The sequence below is a fragment of the Vigna umbellata genome, chromosome 7, assembly GCF_029865625.1.
Source record: "Vigna umbellata cultivar VRB3 chromosome 7, Vumbellata_1.0, whole genome shotgun sequence".
NCBI lineage: Eukaryota > Viridiplantae > Streptophyta > Magnoliopsida > Fabales > Fabaceae > Vigna > Vigna umbellata.
This window is the reverse complement of record NC_142171.1, coordinates 22,809,868-22,832,713: the sequence shown is the minus strand read 5'-3', so window position 1 is coordinate 22,832,713 and position 22,846 is coordinate 22,809,868. Positions and strand designations below refer to the sequence as shown.

General features: G+C 41.6%; 1 protein-coding gene and 1 long non-coding RNA gene across 2 annotated transcripts in view; one reads left to right on the top strand and one right to left on the bottom strand.

The window, feature by feature from the left end:
• The window catches only part of LOC148195460 (uncharacterized), a 21,393-nt gene extending 15,918 nt beyond the window's left edge, over positions 1–5,475 (bottom strand). The window contains exon 1 of the long non-coding RNA XR_015781052.1: positions 5,283–5,475. This is a non-coding gene — a long non-coding RNA (uncharacterized LOC148195460). The remainder of the gene's footprint in view (positions 1–5,282) is intronic.
• Positions 5,476–14,024: 8,549 nt separating this feature from the next.
• Positions 14,025–21,761, top strand: LOC124841983 (large ribosomal subunit protein cL38-like). The gene is made up of 2 exons (XM_088094352.1): positions 14,025–14,370; positions 21,400–21,761. Exon 1 carries the CDS (start codon positions 14,078–14,080, stop codon positions 14,357–14,359), a length of 282 nt encoding a protein of 93 aa, XP_087950478.1. The 5' UTR covers positions 14,025–14,077; the 3' UTR covers positions 14,360–14,370; positions 21,400–21,761.
• Positions 21,762–22,846: the final 1,085 nt, after the last annotated feature.

Here is a 22,846-nt window from a genome sequence, read left to right as displayed (position 1 = left end):
AACCGAACACCATATTGAATTCAACACTCATTGAACGAGCGCTTTACTATCAAACCTTATGAAGACCGAACGATAATTAAACCATCAACTGACCGAACACTACTAAACCAGCGAATGAACGAACGCTACTAACCAACACCTGAGCGATCGTTACTAAACCATAACTTGAGCGATCGTTATTTAAACCAATGACCGAACGCTATTAATATCATCCCTGAAAACGGAACGCTCTCCAGAGAAGGACGAACGCTAAATGCCTAAGCCAAAGCATGATTATGACCGAACGCTACTATCAAGAACGAACGTTAACCAAACCAACATTTGATCGAACGCCACTCAGCACATGGCATGACCGATCGTCCAAATCCGACATGGACGAACGGTCAGTTTTTCGCATCATGCAGAATTCTGCAGAATGGTAGCAGAACCTCCCTTGACCATTTCTAACCACTTTTCTCAACTTCTTAGACTCTTAATTCTCGTTTTAGACTTAATTAAACTTATCCAAATGATTCTAAGCATTTCTACTACCATTTTTTTAAGTGATTAAAGTTCACTTTCAGCTCCAAAACATAACTTCAACAACTTAGGGACCCAAATTTGATTCTACTACTTGGAACATGTTTTAGACCACTTTTATGTTTCTAACAAGTCACAATGGACTTGTCTAGACTGCCCAAACAGTCCAGGAACACTGCAGCCCTCATTTACTCAAAATCCCTACCTCACTTCCTCTAAAATAGCCCAAATTGACCATAAAGACACTTGATTTCCTTTCTAACAACACTACCACCGAATTTTCATGTCAACACAGATCCAACATACACAATTCCAATAATCATCTCATACTTGCATCAATTCATCCAACCAAAAATTCATTAACTAAGCAAAACACACAATTTTCGTATTCCATGAAAAGTGAGTTAAAACTTCCTTGTTTACCACCCTAATTCACACCCAAATCCATCAAAACTTCATTTACGCATATACCAACATGCTAGAACGAATTTCCATCATCCAATTCACATATATTCATCACCTTACACAATTATTTCATCATCCAACTTATGCAGAATTCATAGATTAAATCTAACTCCCCTTACAACTTTACCTTCAAGCTTCTTTCATATTCAGAATTCTCAATCCATCATTTAATTATCTCACCTTATCATATTGATAATAACAAGTCCATAGATTCAAACAGAAAACCAAAGATCAAGGATCAATCTAACATCATCTCCATATGCTTAAAACATTTCATCCAATTCATATAAATTTTCCACAAAGTAAAATACATAGATTAGCTCCCCTTACCTCTTGAAGATCTTAACTTCTTCTTCCAAGAGAGTAACTCTTCCCTTCTGGTAGACCAAGCACGCTCCAATACCTCTGCACACTTAGAGTTTCGTTCTCCTCACACCAAAAAGCTCTCCACTCTCCCCAAACTTCCAAGTCTGATTTGGATTTAAAGAAAGGGCTCCAAGACAAGCAAGGACCCAAGATATTGTAATTTAGCAATAAAAGACCGACATCTGGCCTTACTAATCCATTTTCCAGCCCCAAAATCCGGAAAGAATGGTTTGTGGGAAGATTCCCGAACCTTGCACGCTCAAAAAAACGTGTTCCAGGCTGTTATGTTTCCATAACTGACGTAGCTAATCGATTAACTAAAGTGCTAATCGATTAACTCGAGTCCAGAGGCTAAAACACGAATTTTCTCTGTAACAATCGATTAACTACAGCTGTTAATCGATTAACTAGCAGAAAACTCAAAATAACGTTTTTCGTGACTTGTTTGATTTGGTTGAGGCCCTTCCCGATGTTGAAAAAAAACGTATGAGTACTCAAATCGAAGCTCTTTGAGTCTACTTTCTAATGGAAAAATAATTAACCCAAAATATTAATTGTATAAAAAGTTATACATAAAATAGTAAACCATGTCAAATTTTGACAGCATTCTATTTTACACTACAACTTGAAATTTTTACAACTTGGTAAAATTTTGAGTTTACAAGGGTCTTACATTGGCCAAATACGTTCGGCATATAGCGTTCGGCAGATAGCGTTCGGTCATATAGCGTTCGTCCAAATAGTATTCAACCAACTAGTATTCAGCAATAGCATTCGGCAGATAGCGTTCGTCCAAATGTATTCGTCCAAATAGTGCTCGGCAAATAGTGTTCGGTTCCAAGGTTATTTGCTCTTGTTTTAAGTGTGCAATGTGGTTGGAATATATACTCTGATGTGATTTATGTGAAAAACATGTGAATGCATGAGATATGATAAATTACTCTGATAATATGATTGTGGTTGTAAATGATGAGTTTGAGTATGATTTGGACATCTCAGGGAGAGATGACTGTGGATGTAAATGATGAGTTTGAGTATGATTTGGACATCTCGGGGAGAGATGGATGAAAGTGATATGTGGTGTTGTGGTTGTTCTGTATAACTGTAGTGAACTTTGGGCTCGGTCTCTCTATCCCTACACTCAAAGCATTGTTCATGCTCACATAGAGAAGAACAGTGTCTGTGGTGAGAGTAGAGGGAGGTCCTCGTCTATAGCCTTTAATGGCAGAGATAGGCAGCTTGGGGATTCACCTTGCTAGTGTTGAAGAGTGCCAACAGAACTATGCAAGTGCAAAGACGATTGCTAGTTCGAGAGTTATACAAATCCGGATGAGTCGTGTGAGTGTGAGTTGTGGTTTAATGAGTATGCTTGAATTGTTCTTAATATATATATAACTACGTATGATGACATGAATTAACTGTGCTATATGTATAACATGTTTTTTTTTATATCTAGCTCACCCTTGCATTGTTTTTGTTATGTGCTGTTTGGGTATGTTTCGTTGGCGATGATCATCCACTTGGATGGGAGTAGATGTTGTCGAGGATATTCCCTTGGAGCAAGAGCTAGAGGATACCGAGGTTGCGGTTTAGTCTGCTAAGAACTTTCCTATTCGAACACTTGTTGTAGTGTTCAATAATTTAAACCGTTAAGTTTAAATTTTCGTTTCTTTGGCGATGATCATCCACTTGGATGGGAGCAGATGTTGTCGAGGAGATTCCCTTGGAGCAAGAGCTAGAGGATACCGAGGTTGCGGTTTAGTCTGCTAAGAACTTTCCTATTCGAACACTTGTTGTAGTGTTCAATAATTTAAACCGTTAAGTTTAAATTTTCGTTCCTTTGGCGATGATCATCCACTTGGATGGGAGCAGATGTTGTCGAGGAGATTCCCTTGGAGCAAGAGCTAGAGGATATCGAGGTTCCGGTTTAGTCTGCTAAGAACTTTCCTATTCGAACACTTGTTGTAGTGTTCAATAATTTAAACTGTTAAGTTTAAATTTTCGTTCCTTTCTTTTTCGGATGACTGTAATTCAGCACTTAAATTACACGTCATATGCTGACTGTTCTCTATATTTGAATGTTGACGTCTTTATTATATAATATTGGTTATTATATAATTGGGATGTTACAACACTTGTAATCATAACTTTTTTTCCTGATAAAAGCACAAAAAGTGTTTTAACATTAATTTAATAAAGCCAAACAAAATTGAATGGAGATTGTTAATACAAAAGAACACACAGCGAAAGTTGATCAGTGTTGGAATACATGATAAAATTTCAATAGTATAGCAGCAACTGTATTTTACAATTAGTTTGAATATATCGTAGGTTGCCTCTCAAGACTAGTCCCTATATTTCTTTACCCGAATGATTCATTAATCAGATAGAATTATGATCTAGCATTAGCATAAATAAAGGCCAATTTTATATGTTTTTGTATCACATTGGAAAACATCATAAGTTTATGCAAGAAATAACTTAACTTAAAACTTCTATTTATTCGGCTTTTGCACCAAAGTAGGCAAATATGCCTCTAATATTACCAAAATGGGCAAATTCAAACCATATTACGAAAATGGGGAAGTCGTGGGGGGCCCAAACGACTTCAATTAAAGAAGTCGTGCCCCCCTGCACGACTTCACACTGTTGATATGAACAGTGTTGAAGTCGTGCACCCCAAAAACGACTTCTGACGGTAATCGATTACAACGTAACGGTAATCGATTACAGAGTGTTGAAATCGTGACCACCCTACATGACGCCCGAGCGCAAGCTTCTCGCAAAAACTGGCGCCCGGCGCCCCTCTTTTTGCTGGACGAGCGTCCTCTCTTGCGTCCACAGGGCGAGCGTTCTCATCTCTCTGGACGAGCGTCCTCTTGTGCGTACAAGCGTCCTCTCTTGCGTCCACAGGGCGAGCGTTCTCTTCTCTCTGGACGAGTGTCCTCTCGTTAGTACGAGCGTCCTCTCTTGCGTCCACAGGGCGAGCGTTCTCTTCTCTCTGGACGAGCGTGCTCTCGTGCGTACGAGCGTCCACTTCTGCTTGCAGGACGAGCGTCCACTGCGCGTATTTGCTGGACGAGCGTCCTCTTCTGCTCGCTCTACGAGCGTCCACTGCTCGCTCTACGAGCGTCCACTGCTCGCTCAGAGTGCACAGTGCTTCTTGCTACACAATCAAGCTGGTAATCGATTACCGAAATGTCGAAATCGATTACCAGTACGTTTTCTGCCTGGTCACCATTTCAACACTCTGTAATCGATTACCAAATCAATGTAATCGATTACTGGACCCAGAAGTCGTTTTTGGGGTGCACGACTTCAACACTGTACCTATGAACAGTGTGAAGTCGTGCAGGGGGGCACGACTTCTTCTTTTGAAGTCGTTCGGCCCCCCACGACTTCACTTTCGGTCAAATTTTGCCTATTTTGGTAATAAAGAAGGCATATTTGCCTACTTTGGTGCAAAACCCTATTTATTCTAATAATTACTAATTAGATCAGGTACTAGAGCAGCTTCAAAAATCCCTAGTTCACTAACAGAATGAAACCGACTAAGATAAGGAAACAAAAAAAACAGACTTAAATATGTTTCTTGTATCTGTAATATACTAATTTAATGGTTTTGATCTCCATCAAATTTTATTTTATGGTTTTGATGTCCAGTAACTAATAATTTTGAGGTGACAACCATCTACTATAGAACACCTGATGTTTCTTAAATAGTATAAGGACTAAAATGAATATCTTATAATATAAGAAATATAGATATCAATGGTTTATAGTTTCGTAAGAATTAAAAAGAGAATCAGGGCACCGAAACAATCAAACTTTATTGCACAAATAAACTGATGGTAATAAATTAAATTACAAGGTTCACTAGTGACTACTGTAATCATGTAATCACTATGGATAGGACTGAAATCTTATCAAACCTGTATGCTACTGGATCATACTCTTCTCTTATATTGTCCTGCTCCCAATATTCTTGTTCTTTACCTGAAACAAACAAGAAAGAATACATAGCCATCAGCCTAAATGCATATGATTAAAAACTGGATGTTATTATGACTGACAACTTGTTTTCCTTATGAAAGGACAAAAAGTGTTTTAACATTAATTTAATAAAGCCAAACAAAATTGAATGTGTTATGTAGTAAGGATATTTATGTAATAACATAAATATCTTAGATATTTTAGACAGTTAAGATATTTATCAAAGCCACTCACCACATTTTTAGGTAAGGTGGTTATTTTTATTTTGCTTATAAATACAGTGACAGGACAAAAGTCCAGGGACGTTCTCTTGATGCTCTAGAGACTCTAGAATAATATTTCAGAGCAGTACCATAATTACTCTCTGGAGAGCTGAGCCTCCATAATTCACATCTGACTTGAGCGTCGGAGTATCTTTGCAGGTACCTCCCCCTCCTTTGGCGAGTATGAAGAACAAGCGTCCCAGACAACCAGGAGCAATAAAGACACACCAGACAAATGTACACCGAAACATTTTGGCGCCCACCGTGGGGCCGAGTGCCAACCCAAAGAAGTCACAAGAGGAGCCTCGGCCTCAATGAATCACTCCTTCGAATAGAGCTACTCCATCAAATCGCTGCATCACCACCAAGATTCCCTCCGCGAGCCGTTGACACCACTGTCACTACCATATCAAATGACGCCTCCATCGGGTTTCTCTCCTTCTTCCCCCGTAAGCCATTGATGCCAGTAGACATCAACGAAATCACACCCCTTCGCGGGTCAGACTCAGTGTAGAGAACGCCTCCAAGTTAGGTCCATCCATCAGCCTCCGTCACGCCACCGGACACCACTGTCCCAGGGGAATCATTAATTTGTCCCCATCGCCTCCCAAACACGGTCACGCTAATCCTGTGACAGTGAGGGAGACCACCGAACTCCGATCCAAGGTGCATCTCAACAAGAACCACCCCCACCAGCACCTTCATTAGCGCCACTCTTCAGACCCCAAAACGCGCAACCAGATCCAACACCCAAAAACCTAGGTCTTTCTCCCAAAGCAGCTAACCAGAGGTACCTCCACCCAGTCACGCACACTCGCCACTGTCTCCGCCCAAACCGGCCGCCGCCGGCTACATTCAAACCGCTACCAACGTGCCTACCGTCAAGACCATCATCGGCCTCACCGGGGCTCTTACCCTTCTCCTTTCTCGCGTGCGAGCTTCTCTCCGCGCCGCGTCTTCGCCATCCGAAAGAGCCCGACCATCGCGGGTTGCGGCAGATGCCACCAAGCCAGGGCCATATTTCCGTTATCTCCGTTATTGTCCCTTCAACACTTGGAAGCAATGGAGCCCATATTTCCCGACATGGACAGAGTACAGGCTTTGGAACATCTTGTTGCCGCTGCAAACAGAACTTTTGTTCCATGGAGGAGGGGTAGTAAAGTCACTGCCAATTTCATGTTTAACACCAGAGACTGTCTCAGAGATCCTTGTAACAGGCCTTCAGTATTTTTCTTGAAAAGCGCGACATCTCATAAGGATACAGAGGTACACCCAAAATCCCTAGTTTCCCAATTTCCACAAACCCCAATCCCCAAAATCGGAGAACAGAAAAACCCTAAATTCCCAAATCGCAACCCAAAGATCGCGCCCACCTCTTACAGGGCCGGACCACCCCGACGACAACCTCCGCTTCTTTGTCACCGGAACCTTGGGGGGCATCCGCCACCGCGCCAGTGCCGTCACAGGGTCACAACCTAGGTTCCAGTCACATGAGCAAGCTAGCCGTTTGCGCGGAAGATTCCCAAACGAAAGATCGCCAAAAAGATCGCGGACCCATTCTCCACGTCTTCCGCAACACTCGCGCATTCCACGCGTAGCTCGGTTCTGCCTCCACATCATCCAACTATTACCCAAACCTCAAACTCCGTACGAGCGTCCGACAAACTAGGTGTCAAGCGTCCAAACCGTCTTCACGTCCAGCCGCTCGACACTCCACTTGGTTTAGGCCGCTCGACAACCCATGGGACGAACGTTCAAACCCTCCCCGACGTTCAGCCACTCGGTCACCAACGTTCGTCCACTCCGTTCTCAACAATCAGCCATCCGGTGTCAGTGACGTTCGTCCTGAAACGTACAGCAAGCCGACTCGCGTACGTCAATAACGTTCGTCCTGAAACGTCCATTTCTCAGCCTCACGTACGTTCAGCCTTTCGACTTTGAGAACGATCGACAATCCACGGCTAAGAGCACTCAACATTCGGCCACTAGACGTCAATGACGTTCGTTCTCTTGGCCTCAAAGTTCGGCAATTAGATTTCTCGGACGTTCGGCCTAGAGCGTTCGTCACTTCGCTCATTACTGATGTTCGACCTCTAGCGTTTGGCCTCGCATATACTCGAACGCTCGACCATCAGTGTGTACGGGCGTCCAAAAATCAGCCCTTCGTCCTCGCCTTTGGATTCGAACGTTCGACACTCAATGTGGACGAGCGTTCAAACAGTAAAGCGTTCGTCACGTCTTTTATCATTAACGTTCAAACAGTAGAGCGTTCACCACTTCGCTCATCATTGGCGTTCGGCTTCAAGCGTTCGTCCCTACGTTCATCATTGACGTTCGGCCTCAAGGGCCCAACACTCACTCACTGATCATTCGATCACTCGATCTCTCTAACGTTCATCCTGAGACGTCCCGCACTCAGCCTTGCATACGTTCGGACTTCGGTTTCGAGGACGCTCGACAATCCAAGCCTACGAACATTCCTCGACGCCAATGACGTTCCTCGAGGCCCTCTTTGGCCTCGACCGTTCGACCATCCGTCCCATCGATGTTCGGCAGCTTGCCATGGACCGTATGGCTTTTCTTATTCGAACGCTCGACAGTAACGCTCGCCTTTCTTAGTGCGTACCGCTCGACCAAACTTCAACACGAGGGATACAACATACGGTCGTCCTTAACCGATCGTTCGGCTCAATCAGCGTTCGGTCATTCGACCAAAATGAGGCTCCATTATTGAGCGTTCCCTGACGTTCGGTCTAAAACGTTCGGCGCTTCGCTTGTAATTAACGTTCGGTCTAGAACGCTCCGCGCTTCGCTCCTCATTAACGTTCGATCTCTAGCAATAGACCTCACGTGCCCCTCACATGTCGCTCGGTCACTACTGCTCGACAATACCTCAACACGATCACTTCAGCGTGCGAGCACCACGGTCGTTCGAACACCGTTCAAACAGTCCTCAACGTTCACCCACTCGGTCACCAACGTTCGCCCACTCTGTTCCCAAGCGTTCGCCCACTCGAATAAATAACGTTCGTCATCGCCAGTCGTATTCGAGCGCTAACGCTCGACACTCAATGTGGACGAGCGTTCAGACAGCAGACCGTTCGTCCTCGCCATTCGGATTAAAGCGCTCGACAATACCTGTGGACGAGCGTTCAAAAATTCAGCCGTTCGGGCAATAGCTTCCTTAACGGTCGACAATTCCCGCAGGAAGCGTTCGGTCATTCTGCCTCAAGCGTCCAGCATTCGGCCTAATGAACGTTCGGTCACCAGGTTTGCAACTCGACCAAACGGTCTCACCTATATGTTTAATATTATTTCTTACAGTGCAGATAAGCATATCTTGTACGTAAACGCGGACACCTGAGCGCCGTTCATCCTGAAGCACTCCTAAACCCGGTAGATGTTCGCCCAAGAACACCCGGGTGCATAAAGGAATACACTCCCACTGGTAGATGTTCGCCCTAGAACACCCAGGAGCATCAAACAAAGGGACACACTCCCGCTGGTAGATGTTCGCCCTAGAACACCCAGGAGCATCGAACAAAGGGACACACTCCCGCTGGTAGATGTTCGCCCTAGAACACCCAGACCATCAAACCTAGGGGACCATCCCCATAGCGTAGCTTATGTTCACCCAAGAACATCAACTTTTCAAAGATTCTGTCGTTCAACATCGAAAGCGTTCGTCATTTGGTCTCAAAGCTCGACATTCAATTGTCAACGAGCGTCCACTCAGTCAGTCGTTCGGCCTCAACGCTCGACATTAAATTGTCAACGAGCGTCCACTCAGTCAGTCGTTCGGCCTCAACGCTCGACATTCAGTTGTCAACGAGCGTCCACTCAGTCAGTCGTTCGGCCTCAACGCTCGACAATCAAATGTCAACGAGCGTCCACTCAGTCCGTCGTTCGGCCTCAACGCTCGACAATCAAATGTCAACGAGCGTCCAAACATCGCTCCTCCATCCATATCAACGAGCGTTCAAGAGCCGCTCGTCAATTCATTTCAACGAGCGTTCAAGAAGCGCTCGCCAATACATGTCAACGAGCGTCCAAACGAGCGCTCGTCAATCCATTACAACGAGCACTCAACAGCCGGTCGTCCATCCATGTCAAAGAGCCGCTCGTCCATCCATTACAACGAGCGCTCAAGAGCCTCTAGTCAATCCACATCAACGAGCGCTCGGCAATCCATGATTACGAGCGCTCACAAACCATCCTCACGCTCAACCGCTCGGCAATCCATGTTTACGAGCGCTCAAGAAATTGGCCGTTCGGCCCCAAATTTGTTCAACCTTTTGGTTTTAAGCGCTCGACAACCCATGTGTACGAGCGTTCAAGACAGTCGGCCGTTCGACTTCCCTTTGCTTTCAAGCACTCAGTCTCGCATGCCACTCGACCGCTCGACCTATGTGTCGAACATTCAAACAGTCCTCATGATCGGCCTCGCATACCACTCGACCTCTATCGCTCGGTCATATGTATCCTCACGTTCGGCCTCACTTGCCCCAGCTTTTTGCCGTTCGTCTTCGCCTCCTTTTGGTCCATCAAATTCCTCACTTGCACACGCTCTCTAGTTACAGCGAAGACAGCCTCCCTCAAACTCATAAGTCCTATAGTTACCACGTTCATAAAACGGAACGGTTAACTCGACTTGGGGGGCATGTTATGTAGTAAGGATATTTATGTAATAACATAAATATCTTAGATATTTTAGACAGTTAAGATATTTATCAAAGCCACTCACCACATTTTTAGGTAAGGTGGTTATTTTTATTTTGCTTATAAATACAGTGACAGGACAAAAGTCCAGGGACGTTCTCTTGATGCTCTAGAGACTCTAGAATAATATTTCAGAGCAGTAATAATTACTCTCTGGAGAGCTGAGGCTCCATAATTCACATCTGACTTGAGCGTCGGAGTATCTTTGCAGGTACCTCCCCCTCCTTTGGCGAGTATGAAGAGCAAGCGTCCCAGACAGCGTCCCAGACAACCAGGAGCAATAAAGACACACCAGACAAATGTACACCGAAACATAATGCAAATTGTTAGTACAAAAGAACACACAACGAAAGTTGATTAGTGTTAAAATATGACAAAATTTCAATAGTAGTATACCTGTATTTTACAATTAATTTGAATATATCTTAGGTTACCTCTCAAGATTAGTCCCTACATTTCTTTACCCCCAATGATTCATTAATAAGTTAGAATTATGATCTAACATTAGCATAAATAAAGGCCAATTTTATGAACTAGTTGTAGAAGGAATAAGGTCAATTTTATAGTGTAGTCACTTTGAAGACTGACAATGATTCATTGTCCAATATAAAATGAAAATCCAAATGAAATAGACATATTCACTTAAGTAAAAATAAATAAATTAAACAATAATAATAATAATAAAGAGTATTAAATGTATACTTCTTTTAATATTAATGTGTATTTATAAACTATTAACTAAATGATTAAATTGATGATAGAAATATAGTTATTTTGACATTTAATATTCATGATCACCTTAGATGACAACAGGTTGAGTCGAGCACAGATAGTTTATCCGCAATCCAACCTCACAAAAAAATTCATTCTCTACCTACTTAAAAAATATTTGCGAATATTTTAAAACCCGCAGATACCCACGGATATCTGTAAATATTTTAAAAATATATTTTATAAATTATCAAGATAAAATTTAAATAAAATTTCAAAAAATATATAAAATATAATATAAATTAAATTAAATACAAATTAAAATTATATTTTAATTAAATTTAACCTCATAAAATATAAATTAATGTTAATTTTAATTAAATTTAACTCAACAAAATATAAATTAAATTTTTATTTTTATTTTTTGGAATAGTGGATATCCGCAAGTACGGATAGTATAATACCCACACCCAACCCTTTTATAAGTGAGTATTAAAATATCCGCTATCTATATATCCACAAATATTAACTATCCGTCGCAGGTTTTATCCGTGGATATCGCAGACCAGATATTTTTGTCATCCCTAATCTACATTTACACTAATATGGTTAAATTATGACCATTGATCAAGGACCAATGAAGGTAAATTTAGATGTTGTAAACTTGATGAATGACAAATTACATTGGTAAATTTTACATTCACCTTTCGGTCTTGCAAAGGACAGTAGAATTTAAAATAGTAAAACTTTATTAGCCTACACCGCCGGAATGCCTGTCTCCACTAGGCAAAGGAAGGTTTACAACTATATGCATTGTGTATTGCCAGAAGAAATTGCTCACACCTAAGTACGAATTTGGGTTTGAGTAGTAACAAAGGAGTGTCTTCGTGTTTTTGTTGCCATGTTCCCTATTAAATGGATTTTGTTTGCGTCCTTTTAAACATTGTTGATAACAGCTAAGCTCCTGAGTTAACGGACAAGGGATATTAATCTTGGTTTAATCATTCACTAAGTCCCTATTTTCGCATGGAATCTCAATTTCGTCCCTTTCTTTCTGAAAATATCAATTGGGTCCCAATTTTATGAAAATTGCAACAAATCGATCCTTTCCGTTAAATAGTGTCAAACAGCGTTAAAAAAATTTATGAGTGGATGTGAGATGACGAACGAACGCTCGTCCACCAGCGAACGAACGCTCGTTCACCAGCGAACGAACGCTCGTCCACAGCGAACGAACGCTCGTCCACAGCGAACGAACGCTCGTCGACCACCGAACGAACGGTCGTCCAGTGTGGAACGAACGGTCGTCCAGCAGTAAGAGGTCCACGAGCGTTCGTTCGCTGGTGGACGAGCGTTCGTTCGCTGGTGGACGAGCGTTCGTTCGCTGGTGGACGAGCGTTCGTTCGCTGGTGAACGAGCGTTCGTTCGCTGGTGGACGAGCGTTCGTTCGTCATCACAGCATCCACTCATCAATTTTTTTAACGCCGTCCAGCCAATTTAACGGAAAGGATCGATTTGTTGCAATTTTCATAAAATTGGGACCCAATTGATATTTTCAGAAAGAAAGGGACGAAATTGAGATTCCATGCGAAAGTAGGGACTTAGTGAATGATTAAACCTATTAATCTTTGTTTAAACTTTAAAAAAAATATATAGAATAGATAATTATGGTCACTAATGCTAATTATGTATCTCGATGGACCTAGAATCGAAAGAAAAAAAAATTATTTGTAATTTATTAATTTATGCAAAAATTTTAGTTTGCGAGAAATGTTCTTATTTTTTTATTTTATTATTTTCATCTTCTATAAATATTTTTTTTTGGGGAAAAGTTTGTCCAAGTTTATACTTAAAATTTTGAAAGTGTTTACTAATTAAATGGATAAATTATGAGATAATACATAACTAATGGACGAATAAGAAGAAAGAAATAGAGAAAGTAAAATGAGATTTTTATTTCAGTACCTTTTGGCATTATTTAATAATGCTAGTTAATAAGAAATGATTAAATTAATTTCAAAGAGACCACATTAATATTAATTAGTATTTTGGAAATAATTTTTCTTGTCTATCAGTGTAAAAAACAAATTTAATTCATCATTATAAATTTAGAGATTAGATGGTTCATGCTTCTGTACTGTTATCGAATCATGGATTAATTTCAGCAAAGGTGTCTGCAAAAGGGGAAGCCCAAAAGGTATAGAAAGAAAAAACCAGGCCCAGTAAAGTTCGTGAAGAGGGAGGATGTTTCTTTCTGTACCCTGTCAATTTTCTTTTTACACTCTTCAAAACTTTCCAGAATAATGTAGTGTAAGGAAAAATTTAAGGTTTAGTCCTTTTTGACGTCCCTATTTGTGTAGGAATGTCTCAGATAGGTCCTCGTTTTCTAAAGTGTATCAAAATGGTCCTTAATTTTGATAATTGAGATCAATTGAGTCCTTCCCGTTAAGTTGGGTGGAAGGCGTTAAAAAAATTGATGAATGAGATGCTGAGATGACGAACGAACGCTCGTCCACCAGCGAACGAACGCTCGTCCACCAGCAAACGAACGCTCGGCGACCACCGAACGAACGGTCGTCCAGTGTGGAACGAACGGTCGTCCAGCGGTAAGAGGTCGACGAGCGTTCGTTCGCTGGTGGACGAGCGTTCGTTCGTTGGTGGACGAGCGTTCGTTCGTCATCTCAACATCCCACTCATCAATTTTTTTAACGCCGTCCAGCCAACTTAACGGAAAGGACTCAATTGGTATAAACTTTCAAAATTAAGGACCATTTTGATACACTTTAGAAAAAGAGGACCTATATGAGACATTCCTACACAAATAGGGACGTCAAAAAGGATTAAACCAAAATTTAATGGATGGAGGAGGAAACTGTCGAAGAGGGAAAAAGCAAATAACCTTTGGGCCTTGTACCTTCGAACCAAAATACGAAGGGTAAATTGGGAAGTTTTGGAAAAATATCTGAGAGGGATAAAACCGGTAAGAGATGAGTGTTTGAGAAACAACAGAAGAGAAATGAGAAAAGCGAGAAGAGAGAAGGATGTCGTCGTTGTCAAGCATGTTTGGGTGTGGAGTGGTGATGGCGCCACCACAAGCACTGGGAATTGGAAAGAGAAGTGACGGAGTATTGACGATAGTGTGTTCGTCTCGACCGCAGAAGAAAGCGACTGCGCATCACATGAAGACTCGGCCACGGAAGACGCAGCCATGGGATATAAACCGCAAGCCAACTGTGTACGATCCTATGCCTCCTCTTCCTCCGGATTGGACTCTCGTTATTCCTGCTGACGCTTCTTCTGCTCCTCCGCCTCCCTCTGCCTAGCCACTCACTCGGTACTGCGTCGTCGTTTTCATGCTTTCTCTGTTTTCTTCAAGCCTCATATTCGCTACTCTTTAAACATTTTATCTTATATTTCTTGTTTAAATCTCAAATGAAACTTTTTATCTGTGCAATTGTTTTGGATGAATTCACTTTCTTAGGTACGGTGAGCACGAGAATTCGATTAATTTGCGAACTGATGGTTAGGTTTTCTAAATGCGTCTAGTATACGTCAATTTTTAGACTAAAACTAGACACTCTCCCTACACACTCAGGAACCCTTTGCAACTTCCTTTACCTTTATATTTCTGAATTCTTGTAGACAGATGTTCTTTCTGCACTACTTTTCTTCTTACAGTTTTCTTTTTCACATTTTTTTTGTCTCTTATTTCTTTTCTCCACTTAGCTATGTTCTCGCATGTATACATATACTAGAGAAATTAAAGAAAGAGGCATAAGTGGACCAATATCGAACACCTTCAACTCAAAACTAAGGCAGTAGGAAAAATATTTGAATGTACAGTCTGACCAAGGGTCTGTGTAAATATCTGTAATGGAAAGTAGTTACTGCAGAAACAGAACAGAACAAAGCTGTTAATTACCACACGCTTGTGTTAACCAGAATACTCTCCCTTAATCCAAGTTCTCAAAAGGAAACAATTCGTATTTCATTTCTCAGTTTTACAAATTCAGACACTCAGACAGCATAATTCAACTGCTTTTATGTTGAGTTAAGAAGTCGTATTCTTTACAAGTTGGTCTAAAGAATCAGTTTATCATTTGTATATGTGCTGCCTTCCCATCCTTTCTCTTAATCACAGTATTTCCCATTCCTTCTGCTAACAGAGTGCTAATGTATGCAATTCTAATCTTAATTATTTTGCTAACGTCAAATTCATTCAGCACCTCTCTTTACTCAGTCATATAGTTTTAACAACCAATATTAAAATACCAAAATAGGGAGATCAGTCACCGCCAACAATACTGGATCCTAATCAGAATCTCGAGCCACATTTGTTTTTGGTCTATTTCCCTTTTGCATGCCAACACTCAGAAGCAAAATGGCCCGACACAGTTGTAACAGTGTATTTTTTTTTCTTATTAAAAGTGTCTTTCCTTGACTTTTACCATTTCCTCCTCCTCCTCCTCTACTTGAGAACTCTGAACTATCTTCACTCTCTTTCCTTTATTCGAGTGCCAATTTCCCTTTCCTCTTGCTTGTACCCTTCTTTCCATCTTTCTTATGACCCATTAGTTTTCTCATAAGTTTGAACTTGCACATGTTTGATCTGTCTCTCGTCTGGACTTTCTAAACACGAGTCTTTGGTCATCATGTGTCTCAAGTCATTGAATGTTTAGTGCTTGGAGAAAATATTATTTACAGGATATATTGTAAACTCAAGATTCTAACATTATTTTAAATTTAAAATGCTTTTACATTGTTGCTATATTGTATTTTGTACATTTATATGGTATAGTAATCTATTTGTCTTAAGTGATGTATGGTATATATTACCAACTTTAGTCTATTTTTATTTACTTATATTACTGCTAATAAGAATGTATTCATACGTTTTTATGGGTTTAGGGTAAACTCAAGATTCTAACATTATTTTAAATTTAAAATGCTTTTACATTGTTGCTATATTGTATTTTGTACATTTATATGGTATAGTAATGTATTTGTCTTAAGTGATGTATGGTATATATTACCAACTTTAGTCTATTTTTATTTACTTATATTACTGCTAATAAGAATGTATTCATACGTTTTTATGGGTTTAGGGTAAACTCAAGATTCTAACATTATTTTAAATTTAAGGCTTAATTACCTACTTAGTCCCCATGTTCCGAGGTAATTTGCTGTTTAGTACCCGGTTTTAAAAATGTAGGCATTTGATACCTATGTTTTGAAATTTGTATCAATTGAATCCTACCCACTTAACGCCGTTATAAATCTAACGTTTTTTCTGACTGTGTATGTGATTTGTGGACGAGCGGTTATGGACGAGCGTTCGCTTCGTTGGACGAGCGTCCTCTTATGCCTTATCATTTTATGGTTTTTCCGTAGTTTTCCAGAATAAACTATGGTGGCGACTCCCAAAAAATCTTTTTTTCAAACCCCTGCGTTTTCTTTTTCGGATCGTTGTCCCGTCGCGATTCCGGTTGCGACACTTGTCTATTCTAAAACTCGGGAAGAACATGAAGATCACCTTAGGGCAGTGCTTGAAGTGCTGAGGGAAAGAAGATTGTATGCCAAGCTATCCAAGTGTGAGTTTTGGATGGAAGAGGTTCCTTTTCTTGGGCATGTGATTTCAGCTGGAGGAATTGCTGTCGATCCCGCTAAGGTGCAAGCAGTACTTCAGTGGGAGAGACCTAAGACTGTTACAGAAATCAGGAGCTTTGTGGGTCTAGCGGGCTACTATCGTCGTTTTATTGAGAGCTTTTCCCGGATTGTGGCGCCTTTAACAAAACTGACTAGGAAGGATCAACCTTTTGTTTGGACAGACTATTGTGAGACTAGCTTCCAAGAGCTAAAGAACAGATTGACTAGTGCACCAGTTTTGGTTATCCCTGACACAGATAAACCTTTTGAGGTTTTTTGTGATGCCTCTCATCAGGGATTAGGGTGCGTACTGATGCAGGAGAAGAAGGTAGTGGCATATGCATCAAGACAACTCAAGGTTCATGAGAAGAATTATCCCACTCATGACTTGGAGTTGGCACCTGTGGTATTTGCTTTGAAGATTTGGAGACACTATCTGTATGGCGCGCAATTTCAGGTGTTCAGTGATCATAAGAGCCTGAAATACCTCTTTGATCAGAAGGAGCTTAATATGAGGCAAAGGCGATGGATGGAGTTTCTTAAAGATTTTGAATTTGATCTCCTTTATCACCCTGGGAAGGCTAATGTGGTGGCAGATGCATTGAGCAGGAAGTCAGTGCATATTTCAGCCTTAATGGTCAGAGAGTTAGAGTTGGTAGAAAGCTTCAGAGATTTGAGGTTGCAGGTAGAATTTGAAGCTGACAGCATCAGATGCAGTAATTTGGTGGTGTCCAATGACTTGTTGAAGCGTGTTAAAGAAGAGCAGTCGAAGGATGTTGAGCTCCAAACGTCATCCAGTTTGATTGGGACTGAGCAGGGAAAGGATTTTGCCTTGGGGGCTGATGGTATCTTGAGGTTCAAAGGCAGAGTCTGTATCCCTAGCAATTCAGAAATGAAGAGGTTAATCCTTGAGGAAGGTCATAAAAGCCGTTTTAGCATGCATCCTGGCATGACTAAAATGTATCAAGACCTCAAGGAGTCTTTTTGGTGGTCCGGTATGAAAAGAGATGTAGCTCAGTTTGTTGTCTCTTGTTTAACTTGTCAGAAAGCTAAAATAGAGCATCAGAGACCAGGAGGTTTGTTGCAGCCATTGGAAATTCCAGAATGGAAATGGGATAGCATCGCTATGGACTTTGTTACCCATTTGCCACGCACTGTTCGAAGACATGATGCAATATGGGTAATAGTGGACCGATTGACCAAGAGTGCCCACTTCTTGGCAATCGATTTGAGGATGTCTATGGCGAAGTTGGCACAACTGTATGTTAAGGAAATAGTGAGGTTACATGGGGTACCTTCGAGTATTGTATCAGATAGAGACCCAAGGTTCACATCCAGGTTTTGGCAAACTCTTCAGAGTGAGATGGGAAGCAGACTTCAGATGAGCTCGGCTTATCATCCCCAAACGGATGGACAGTCTGAGCGGACAATCCAATCGCTTGAAGATTTGTTGCGGACTTGCATTTTGGATCACCTAGGGGTATGGGATGAGATATTGCCACTAGTTGAGTTCACTTACAACAACAGCTATCAGACTAGTATCGGCATGGCACCGTTTGAAGCGTTGTATGGGAGGCGCTGTAGAACACCTCTTTGTTGGTTTCAGGATGGAGAAGCAGTTTTGACGGGACCAGAAATAGTTCAGCAGACTACAGAGAAGGTGAAGCTTATACAAGAAAGGATGCGGGCGTCTCAGAATAGACAGAAGTCCTATGCTGATCGGAGGCGCAAGCCGTTAGAATTTGCAGTTGGGGATCATGTGTTCCTACGAGTGACTCCTACTACCGGTGTAGGAAGAGCCATTCGTGCTAGGAAACTATCTCCTAGATATCTTGGTCCTTACCAGATTCTACGACGTGTAGGACCCGTAGCTTATGAGATAACCATGCCACCTCGGTTGGCAAACTTGCATCCAGTGTTCCATGTATCTCAACTGAGAAAATACATGTCTGATCCTTCTCATGTGCTTGAAGTTGACGATGTGCAAGTCAGAGAAGATTTGTCAATTGAAGTGCAACCAATAAAGATTGAGGAGAGTCAAAACAAACAACTTAGAGGAAGAACTGTCAGACTTGTCAAAGTTATCTGGAACAGTGGAACGGGCGACTCTACCTGGGAGTTAGAGGACGAGATGAGAGAAACCTACCCACACTTGTTCTGATAAAGCCTAATTTTCGAGGACGAAAATTTTTGTTGTTGGGGAGAATGTAAAGACCGCACGTCCCACTTTCTTTTGAAAGTGGGAGGGGCGGCTACCTAACAGAGAAGTGGTGGGGAAGGGAGGCACGTTCCTGGAAGTGGAAGGGGGCGGCTGCACGATGGAAGTGGGCGGCTGGCTGCACGTTCGTGTAGTGGTGGGGGGCGCTTCAAGTGGCAACAGCAGCTGGTGGATGGTGGGGTCTTCCCACTTTGAAAGTGCTCCAGCCACCAAAGACATCATCATCTCCTTTGTTGGTGGGCATAGCACTGAGGAGTGGCTATGGGGAGCACCATTTCTTCCTTCTTAAAGGTAGAAATCGTGGATTGAAGGGGTTGGATGCTACATCTGGAGAAGGGAGAGGCTTGCTGCAATTTCGGGAAAAGAAGAATTGGAGTTTTGCTGCAAAAATCTGAAGAGTGAGAGGAGAGCTCTGGAATTTCAAGGAGACCTTGGGAGAGAGATTCAAGATTCAAGGAGGTCTTCAAGAGGTAAGGGGAGCTAGATCCTTTTTTCTGGATTTTATGAACCATGTATGTGTGTACTGAAATCTATAATATAGTGTCGTTGATGAACAAATTTCGTACTTAGAGTGACTTTGTTGTGTATGAATCTGTATGAGTGATGGTAGAATATTGTTGTTGAAGCAAATCTGGGGGGATGAAAATGGGGTTTCTGGTTTCTCTCCGGAAATCTGGTGCGATTCTGCAGAATTCTGCAGATCGCGCGTTCGTCCAATTTGGTGAGCCAAATTGGACGTTCGTCCAAATGGCTCGACAAATTAGTGGTCGGCCAAAATAGCATGAGCGTTCGGTTTTGTGTTAACGAGCGTTCGTTCGTTTGCAGTGATATATTAGACGTTCGTCCCAACTGTATACAGGAATTAGTAATTTTAGGCGTTCGTCCCTAAATTGATATTTAAGTAATCTTGAGCGTTCGGTATATGGTAATGGAAATTGCAGTCGTTCGTCCTTAATGGATTCTTAAGTTTAATCTTGATCGTTCGACCTTAAGTTGATACTATTAAGTCTGGATCTCTAAACGTTCGGTTTCGGTGTATTAGTCAGCGTTCGGCCTTGGTTAATTGTGATTGTGAGCGTTCGGCCGTTAGTTGGTATTCTTAGGATTGGATTTTGACCGTTCAGTCATAGTTTAATTCTCATTGTGAGCGTTCGGTTTTGGTTTAATTCTGATTGTGAGCGTTCGGTCTTTACTTGATTCTAATTGTGAGCGTTCGGTCTTGGCTTGATAGTTTTAAGTTTTGGAATTTTGAGCGTTCGGTCTTATTCTGTTGAACGTTCGGTTTTGATAAGGTATTCTCGCTTCTGAGCGTTCGATTTTAATTTGGATTCCTTAGTTTGGATCATAAGCGTTCGTTCATGGATATTTGTGATTGTGAGCGTTCGGCCACAATTGGATATTATAATTTGAAATCTTTAACGATCGGCCTTATAATATTAGTGAGTTTGAGCGATCGTTCTTAACATTGTATTTTTTGGATGTGTGTGAACGTTCGTTATTTGATTGTATGAATATAATGCATGATATTGGATTTTCTGAATGTATGAACGTTCGTTATTATTGGTGAAATGAAACGTATGAAAATTGCATGATATTAGTCGTATGAAATCTGAGATTTTGGGGTGATTAGAACGAACGTAATTATGCAATTATGATGAGAAGTGAACTGAAAATGTAAATGAACTCCCCATGAAATTCACGTTCGTACTGGACGTTCCTTGACCGTTCGGTTTTCCGTAGTAATATGTTTGAAATGTTGATTCGGTCATTTGGGTAAATTTGTGGTTGAGGACGAGCGTCCTCGCTCTAAAATGTTCTATTTGAGCGTTCGGTCAAGTACTGTTGAAGCTAATGTTTTTGATAAACTTCTGTCTCTTTGTAATTGTCTGTGTATATGCAACTGTTTATCTTAACCGTTCGTAAATACTTCTTTAAAAGTATCTTAGTTTATTTTTCAAGTTCTACCAATATGAGCTATTAACGTTCGGTCTTATACCGAGCGTTCGTCCATATATTAAACTAAACGTTCGTCCTAATGTTATATTGAACGTCCTGATTGAGAATTTGAGAATTTGTAAATGTATGACTGTGGGAAGTTAATGCTGGCTGTTCGATCCTAATATTCCATGACTACTCGTCCTCACATAGAGGGGGTATGCCATGCGTGGGAATGGCAGGAGGTCCCTGTCACATAACAGTAATTTGGACGGAATGGACTAACCTCGGGTGGCAGCTGATGAGAATGCCAGTTACCACACCACCCGGGTGCGTGAACGCCTGTAACTACGCAGATTTCATACAGTCCGGACGGTCAGTCGTGTCGAGTCTTATTTTGTGCATGCGTTATAATGCCTTGATATGTGATGAATTATGTAATGAATTGTATGACTGATGCATGAGTTAAATTAAGTAAGCTTACCCTTTCGTTTCCTTGTGTTGTCTATTGTCCTTGTACGTCCGTCTTGTCATTGCAATGATCATCCGTGTGGATGTGAGCAGAGGGAGACGAGCGATTGGAAGAGGCGCTGAATGAAGAGAACCTGGTTGATGTCGAAGTGAAGACCGAGCAGTGAGGCGCTCGGCCAGTTATGTAGCCTGTATTAGAGTGGTCGTTCGACCATCTTGTCTTGTTATTTTATTCTGATAGACCGTTCGGTATTTGTGCCGTGTAAACCGTTCGGTCAAGTTTCGTGTACGTTCGGCTTTTTCATTTGTAACTCTGAAGACGTGCGGCTTTGCGCGTCTGTTTTGTTATTATTGTAAGACTGTACTCAAGGACGTTCGTCCTTGAGCGTTGTTTTGTTTTTAGTTGGAAAACTGTATTGAAATATTATTAAATGTGATTTTCTGATTTTATGGTTTATGCTGTATTTTTGGGATGTCACATTAGTGGTATCAGAGCATTTTTGTTCTTTTAAGGACACTGTAGGTTATGAGTACACTGTGTTTTTGCTGTGTGCTTAAATTGCGTTTAATGAGTTATTTTCGACTGTTTGAACATGACTAACGTTTGTTCTTTTCTCCGTTCCAAAGAGTCAATGGCACCTAGACTTCCTCCTCCTCCACCACAGACCAATGAACATGATGTGCCCAACAACACCAGATTGTTGGAATCGGTGATCGAAAGGCTACAAGAGCAGAATGCTGTTCTGATGCAGCAAAACGCGACTAATTCACAAAATCTCGAAGCTGCTCGCGCTAATTCTGAAATGACTCAGAGGCAGCTGATGGAGATTCTTGCAGCTACTACGGGTACGCCAGGAGCATCTGCTTCAAACACTACTCATCAGGCTGAGTGGAGTTTGGAAAATTTCTTGCAGCATCGTCCTGCAAAGTTTGATGGGAAATGCCTTCCTGACGAAGCTGATCAGTGGATAAGGGACATGGAGCAGATCTACAATGCCAAGCGATGTCCAGAAGACAACAGGTTAGCGTATACTGAGTATCTGCTGACTGGGGAGGCAAGTCACTAGTGGACAAGCGTTAAGATGATACTAACAGAAGCTGAAAGCCTTATTTCCTGGGAAGTGTTCAAGGAAAAATTTTATGAGGAATATTTCCCGGACAGTGTCCGTTTCGGCAAAGAAGTGGAGTTTCTCCAGTTGGTGCAGGGCAATATGTCTGTTTCTGAGTACACTAACAGGTTCAAGCACTTGGTCCGTTTCAATACCATGGCTACCAGTGAAGTGTGGCAGTGCCGGAAGTTCGAAAATGGGCTGAGAAGTGATCTGAAGGTACTAATCTCCAGCCTTTGCATTAAGTCTTTTCCTGCCATGGTTGAGAGAGCAAAAGTGTTAGAGAAAAATGTGGCTGAAGTAGAACGACTGAAGAAACAACAACAACCAACTAGAGGGCCAATCATGTCCAGGCCTAATCTGAATCGGAACAGGTTGCCATATGCTGGCCCAGCACAACCATCTAATTCCCAGGCTATGGTTGTTGGTGG

Excerpts from the sequence above, each read along its gene's own strand:
- LOC124841983 (XM_088094352.1), top strand. The coding sequence starts at position 14,078 with ATGTCGTCGTTGTCAAGCATGTTTGGGTGTGGAGTGGTGATGGCGCCA.